Source organism: Grammomys surdaster, unplaced genomic scaffold (assembly GCF_004785775.1).
Source record: "Grammomys surdaster isolate TR1022 unplaced genomic scaffold, NIH_TR_1.0 371, whole genome shotgun sequence".
Taxonomy (NCBI): domain Eukaryota; kingdom Metazoa; phylum Chordata; class Mammalia; order Rodentia; family Muridae; genus Grammomys; species Grammomys surdaster.
The window spans coordinates 854,096-861,716 of NW_021604790.1; the positions used below are offsets into that span (position 1 = coordinate 854,096).

Here is a 7,621-nt window from a genome sequence, read left to right on the forward strand (position 1 = left end):
GGCAGAGAACCTGCAGTCAGACAGAGAAGCCTGGCTTTCTAAGTGAGGAGAGAGAGAGAGAGAGAGAGAGAGAGAGAGAGAGAGAGAGAGAGAGAGAGGGAGAGAGAGCACGCACACACATGCAGCCCCAAGTATAACACTTGCCCTTGACACTTGCCAAGAACTCTAGCTCGAAGTGAAGCAACTTGGCATGGAGGAGTGGAAAATTTCTAGTTGGCAACTTTACTGAGAAATAGTTAGATTATGAACTTGTAATAAATTGCTTCTCATTCTATTCAGCTAGCTGGTCAATAAGTACAAGGGTGCAGTCCGAGGGAGAGATGTGGTCTGGTGGTCATCACACAGAACAGTGACTGTAGCTGTAGGCTTCCAAGTAGCCAGGAGAGGGGACTTCCTCTCTCTCCACCTTCCTGTGCCCTTCCTCCCCCCTCCCCTTTCTGTGGGGTGTGTGTGAGGGTGAAGCACACATGTGCACATATGTAGAGGTCAGAGGTCAACCTCAGGTGTATTTTTCATGAGTTCTCTACTTTTTAAAAAATTTCTTACTGGGGCTGGAGAGATGGCTCAAGCGATGAAGAGCACTGGCTGTTTTTGCAGCACCCACATGGCAGCTCACAATCATCTGTAACCCCAGTCCTGGGGGAACTGATGCCCTTTTCTGGCCTCATGGGCAACAGGCACAACATGGTACACACACATACATGTAGGCAAAACACTCACACATATAAAATATAAAAACTCAGGTCTCCATAGTTGCATGGCAAGCACTTTACTAAGCCATCTCCCAAGCCCCTGGGATAGGGTCTCATGCAGCCTGATCCGGCCTTGAACTTACATTAATATATAGCCAAGGATAACCTTGAACTTCTGATCCTTCTGATTCTATCTCCCAAGTACTAAGATTACAGCTGTGAGTTACCATGACTGTTCAGGGGACTAACAACCTATCTATCATCTGTCTGTCTGCCTGTCTGTCTGTCTGTCTGTCGTACCTTGCTACTAAGGTTATAGTCTACCATGTCTGGACAGCTTCCCTGAGCTTGGTGCAAAATGGAGGACGCCCTTTTCTTAGTGGGACTTCCTCTTCTCCTGATCTGAGGAGCCCAAGCAATACTCTATCTAGGGAAGTCTCATAATCCATAGTGAAATTCAAGGAATGCCTCTCCATGCAAATGAGGTATCCCCAAGCCTCAGCCGATGTAACTTCACTCTAAGAAGAACTCCTTCCCACTCTCCAAGATTCATATATACAGCCCTGGTTCGCCCCAAATAAAGTGTATGCATGCAAACCCACCCTAAATAAAGCCCACAATACAGTGATGTCTGGATATCCTGAGAGAGAGGAAATGGAGGGCCTGGAATCACAGCTGATAACACCCCCCCCTTTCTCTCTCCCCCCCCTTTCTGAGACAGGGTTTCTCTGTGTAGCCCTGATTGCTCAAGTACTGAGATGTATCACTATATCAAGCTTTCTGAATTTATTTTTAAATAGCATTCAAGATAGCCTAGTCATAAGCATAACTGAAAATGCAAAAATTCATATTATTTGGACAAGATACCCTACTGATTACTCATTGCAGGGCATGTCAAGGTTACAGAGAGCTTTGTGGACAGCAGGGATGGATGGAGATGAAGCAATCTAACCCAGAAGGTTTTGAAGGCAGTGTGCTGTGGCCTTTTTTTAAGAGTCTAAACTTTGGTTTTGCAGCACACACAGGGAAGATCTCATAAAAACCCTGCCTTTGCAATAAAGCATGGTTCTTTAAAGATGACAGTTGAAGAGACAAGAATCTCACACTAGAGAAAGACAGACTTGGATATGTCGAATAACGACGACACTTTCATCATGCTTCTGTGAATTAAGTTCTACTAAAGCATGCAATAAGGACCCCTCCTCATGGAAATGTTTTGAAATTGTTCATCATGGGCTGAGGATGATAGTTCAATTGGTAGAGTCCTTGCCTAGCATGAACAAGGCTCTGGGTTCTAGGCCCAGTATATACGCCAAAAAAAAGCAGGTGTGGTTGGTGAATGTCTGTGATCCCAGCACTTGTAAGAGGGAGGGGGCAAGAAGGCTAGGGGGTTCTCGGCTACATAGTGAACCCAACATCTGCCTGGGATACTACATGAGACCCTGTTGAGGAAGAGAAGGGGAGGGAAGGAGAGAGAATAAGAGAGTACAAATGCTAGTGTAATTCTGCTTTTGGGGTGGGGGTGGGGACGTAAAACTACAACACAATTATCTGTTCCTTCCAACAAAGCACATCATTCTTCATGAGACCTGGGATGAATCACAGAATGAGACCTGGGAAGAGCATTGGATGTTGTCCTTAACTACTGTCAAATGACTGAGGCAAGTTCTCAGGTACAGTAAACTCTAGGAAAGGCCTCAAACCACCTGGGGCTTCCCTGAGGATTCAAATGTTACAGAGCATCTTCAGTGTAACTGAGCTTGGCCTCACGGAGCACTACTGTACTCAAGTTCCAGGCAAACGAACTTCACATGAGGTCGTCATGGGAGGAGACAGAGCCTGAATTCGAACCCTGACTGGATGTCAAGCCCCTTCCTCTCTTACATTTTCTATTCTGCCTCCCAAGGGAAATGGCACTCTCTCTGTGTGTGTATGTGTGTGTGTATGTCACACACGAATGAACACAAGAGAGATTCATGACCTCAGTCTTGGGATCGGAAGACGCACAGACCACGGAAATCCACTCACAGGCTCGGCGAAGGCGTTGTCCCAGAGGACAGTAGCTGTTGCATTGTTGTCCTGGCTGCCGTGAACAATCACCACCACTGGGAGCGACAAGGTCTGGAAGACAGAGAAGGATTGAGCACTGCTTTCTTCTCCTTTTGTCTGGTTTCCTGATCATCCCAGTTTCAGTGGTACACTCAAAGAAACGGTGCCGGGAACAGTTGAGGCACAAGCTTAAGAGGCTGATATTTTTAATCTAGCTATCTGTTTCTCTAACTCTCTAACAAGCCAATCAATTTTTCCTTTTTGGGAAAAAAGAATCTTACATTGTAGTCTAGGCTGACTTTCATTTCAAATCATTATATAGCCCAGGTTGACCTCAACTCCATCCATCCATCTATCTATCTATCTATCTATCTTTCTTTCTTTCTTTCTTTCTTTCTTTCTTTCTTTCTTTCTTTCTATCCATCCATCTTCCTTCCTTCCTTCCTTCCTTCCTTCCTTCCTTCCTTCCTTCTTTCTTCTTCTTCTTCTTTTTTTTTTTTTTAAGAAAAAAGTTCACGGCCGGGTGGTGGTGGCACACGCCTTTAATCCCAGCACTTGGGAGGCAGAGGCAGGTGGATTTCTGAGTTCGAGAGTTCGAGGCTAGCCTGGTCTACAGGGTGAGTTCCAGGACAGCCCAGGCTACACAGAGAAACACTGTCTCAAAAAACCAAAAAAAAAAAAAAAAAGTTCACATAGCATACCCTAACTTCAAATTCCCTAAGAAGCTAAGGCTGGCCTTGAACCCCTGATCCTCTTGCGTTTAATTCTAATTCTTCAAGTGTTGGGATTACAGGCATGCATACACTGCTGTCATGCTCAGCTTTTATTTCAAACTTTTTTTTTTTTTGGTTGCTTTTTGGGACAGAGTTTCTCTGTGTAGATTTGTCTGTTCTGGAACTTACTCTTGAGGACCAGGCTGGCCTTGAACTCACAGAGATCCATCTTCATCTGCCTCCCGAGTCCTGCTACTAAAGGTGGGCACCACCACTGCTTGGCTTGACTCCTGCCTCAGCCTTCCGAGGGACTAGCACTACAAGTGTGTGTCACAGAGGCTAGCTGTCAGTGTGGATATTTTATAGGTGAGGTCGTTTAGATATTCTGAAGGATGGAACAACTTTCTCACAAGTACATGAAGAGCAAGAGAGGAAAAAAAGAGAAAGGGTAAACAGACACTTCTAAAAAGGCCACAGGGAGAAATGTTTAAAACATTACACACTTGTAACCCCAGCACCGGACACTGAGGCGGACATCAAGATCAAGGCTAGCCTGGGCTACAGGGTAAGTTTTAGGTTGTCTGAGCTACATAGTAAGATCATATTTCAAAAAGAAATAGAAAACTCAGCCCACTAAACAAGCAAATATAAAACCACACAACCACGAAAACTTCAATCTTTTCCTGAATCCACAGTGAGTGGCTTCCATGAGTCACTCCTCAGGCATCTTTCTAGCTGTTGCAGTATGTTATCGTTTGTACCTAAATAGAATTTGAACAAACAATAGCCCTAAGGATAAGGGTCTCTCTACTTCCCATTTATCAACAATGAAAAGGAAAACAGTATGTGGTCACAACTCTTTTGGCAAAACAAAATAAAACAAAACAAAAATCAGCATGAAAAGACACACTATATAATTACTGTATAAAAAACATACATCTATTTTTTTTTTTTTTTTGGATTTTCGAGACAGGGTTTCTCTGTGTAGCCCTGGCTGTCCTGGAACTCACTCCGTAGACCAGGCTAGCCTCAAACTCAGAAATCTGCCTGTCTCTGCCTCCCAAGTGCTGGGATTAAAGGCACATCTATCTTATATATACAATCTGTACTCATTTACTGCATGTATACATCATACACACACCGCCTATGCATACTGCACACACAAATACATCTGACACATATACCTGGTACATACCCAGCATATCCACTCTGTAAATATGCGTGCACACTGTGGTCATTCACTATATGCAAGCATACTATATACATACTACATACCCTGTATACACTCACATACACTGTAACATACTGTATATCCATTGTATACACACACACTGCAGGTATACAGTATAATACATAAACATGTACACATACTGTATACACACATGATATATTCATATTTTATAAACATGCACATGATCTATATACTACACATACTATGTGTACTCACACACTATACACATTTTATACACACTGCACATACACACAATACACATATGGCATACATGCTGTATATTTATTTGCATGAGTACTGAGTACATACACCACATACATGTTACACATACAGCACACACACTGTACACACACATGCACACATGCTGACAGGGAGAGGGTTTACCTTGACTTGAAAGACCAGTTCGTTTCCGCCGACGCTGAACTGTGAGTCAAAGAGGATTGTGAACTTTTCTTCCGTTACTGACTCTGCGCCACGGCGGTCAGACCTCTTGATTCGTTTCAGGGACTGCAAAGGAGAAGCAGAAGATGAGGAGGTTTGAGATGCTAAGGGAGCATCCACTGTGCCTCTCCCGAGTCCTCACCATGTTTCTGAAGTGGGCGCTGAGGGTGCCTGTGGCCTGGTGGTACTCCATGACGCAGCAGTTGTTTAGGATCTCGCCGCTGTAATCACTGCAAATCAGAGAGAGGACGAGCTGCAGACACACGGGCACCGAGTGAAGACCGGAAACAAAGAGGGCCGCTTGGAACAGCTGCCACAGAGGAACTTAGCTACCAAGACAGGCACAGACGAGACTGCAACGTGTCCTGCGGGTGGGCATATTGAGGCCCAGGAGCTGTCCGAACCCAGAGCACCCTTCTCCTTTGCCCTCCCCCTGCCCACTGTGGCTCCAATAGCTCGGCTGCTGCTAATGCAATGATACCATCTTTAAAAAAAAAAAAAAAAAAGACCTTACATTCATTCTCAGGTCCAGAAGAGCCAGAGAGAACAGACACTAGAGAGGATTTTTTTCTTCCATCTCATGGACCAAGGAAGAGTGGCAAATAGGGGACACTGAGGCACACTCACTTGCGGGTGTTCTCATTCTTGAGCAGGGACTTGGCCTGCTGCTCACTGATGATGGTTGCTTTCACCTGCGGAGGGTTCATGTGCACGTTCAGCTTCCCGCCCACCAGCAGGCGCACAGTGGCCGCAAACTTGGTCTGGGTCTTCAGGACCTGAGGAGGCTGCTTCTCGATGATGAACGTGCTGCAGGGGACACAAGTGACCAGACAGTTCCAGATGCTGGCTCAAGGAAGAGAGCCAGGAGGCCAGCTAGGAGGGAGGGGCTTCCTGTGGGACCGAATGGGAGAAGGAAGACAGGCGGAGGAGGGGGCCTGGCCTTGTTCCAGGGGAGGACACAGGGGTCAGAAACAGGTGTGAGGGAGGCTGGAGACTATAGTGCTTCCCTCGGTGTCCCCAACACACACTGGGCCAGGACAGCCACAGCAGCAGAGCTATTGGAGCCTCAGTGGGCGGGTTAAGGGCAGTCGAGCAGGACGAGGGCAGAGCTCTGGGTGTGGACAGCTCCAGGGCCTCAACGTGCCCACCCCCAGGAACTGCCCTGTCCCTCTGAGCACGGCCAGGAGGCAGCAGTCACCTGGTGACCAGGGCTGAGATGATGTCTGTGATGGTGGCGTTGACCTCAGCCAGCATCTCCTCCACGGGGCCTGGGATGGGCAGCTGCTGGCAGAGGTGCTCAGCCCTGCGGATCTGCTGCCGGTTCTGCCAGATGATCTCCGCCAGCTTCTCACACCTGCAAGGAGCCCAGGACCTTCAAAGGGACGGTGGCTTCTGTTCCAGCCCAGGCCAGGGGAGGAAGATGCACCTCCCAACAAAGCAGCCCCCCAGAAAGGTGCTGGCCTTGGCCACAGCTACCCTGCACAGGCACAGAGCAGAGTCCCACTTTCCAAAAGCAGAAGACTGTCAGGGTGGCCCCAAATTGGAACCAACCAGCTCAAGAGTAGCCCTGCCTTTTCCAAGACACCACTATCCCTTGGGGGAGGTGACACAGGTCTGAGGAGCCAAGTCCCATCAGGAGCCAAGATACTGCTAAAGGGAGAGCTGTCACAGACAGTGGGAATCTGCTGCTCACGCCAATGCAGGGGTAGGAGAGGCAGCTGGCGTCCTCGCCAGAGCTGCCCATCCCGCCCACCTCTCACCCTCACCAGGACTGCAGCACGTCCAGGCTGCCCTCGGGGGGACCCCCGTTCCCAGCCAGCTGCTGCCGCCGCTTCCACTGGATCAGCTCGTCGTCCAGGATGATGGTCTGTTGCTTGCGCAGCAGCTGCAGGGTCTTCTGGTGCTTTTCAGCCAGCTCCTGTGTGAGGGCACAGACAGCAGTTCGCTGGCTTCTGGGGAGCAGTCCTCAGGGCCTGGCCTAGAACCCAGGGCCTGGCCCTCTCACACCCGCTCCACCTCATGGGCACCCCAAGAGAGGGGGGACCTGCTCTCCCAGGCTCTGTCCCCCTCCTGGTGCCCTGAATCTCAGGTGACAGAGTTCCCTCAGGGGAAAGGGACGTGGGGCCAACTAACCACGCGGTACTGCTGCAGTGTCTGTGCCTCTCGCTGCAGCCAGGTCTCCAGTGACACTTGCTTCTGCTGGAGGGCTGTCTCCCTGCTCATGCGCTCCTGGGGGTTCAGCTGGGCCAGCTGGGCAAACTGAGCTGGAGGAGATAGGACACCCACCATCATCATTTCTTGTGTTCAGCAAGAAGTCTGAAGGATCACCCACTCTCAGGGTCAGACATCCCATTAACAGTAAGCCAGGGTTCCAGTTAACAATGGGTGTCCCATGACGAAAGGGCTCTCCTCAGAAGGCAGATCAAGGATCTTCTGACCTGGTCTCTCCTAGCTGGAACAGGTTTCTGACCTGGTCTCTCCTAGCTGGAACAGGT

General features: G+C 48.5%; 1 protein-coding gene across 1 annotated transcript in view; it reads right to left on the bottom strand.

The window, feature by feature from the left end:
• The window catches only part of Stat5b (signal transducer and activator of transcription 5B), a 69,579-nt gene that overhangs the window by 10,225 nt on the left and 51,733 nt on the right, over positions 1-7,621 (bottom strand). Inside the window, exons 6-12 of the mRNA XM_028780335.1 lie at positions 7,260-7,390; positions 6,893-7,044; positions 6,325-6,480; positions 5,754-5,933; positions 5,269-5,356; positions 5,070-5,192; positions 2,721-2,813 (exon numbers count right to left, since the gene is read on the bottom strand). Of these exons, the coding sequence (XP_028636168.1) occupies positions 2,721-2,813; positions 5,070-5,192; positions 5,269-5,356; positions 5,754-5,933; positions 6,325-6,480; positions 6,893-7,044; positions 7,260-7,390 (923 nt within the window). The remainder of the gene's footprint in view (positions 1-2,720; positions 2,814-5,069; positions 5,193-5,268; positions 5,357-5,753; positions 5,934-6,324; positions 6,481-6,892; positions 7,045-7,259; positions 7,391-7,621) is intronic.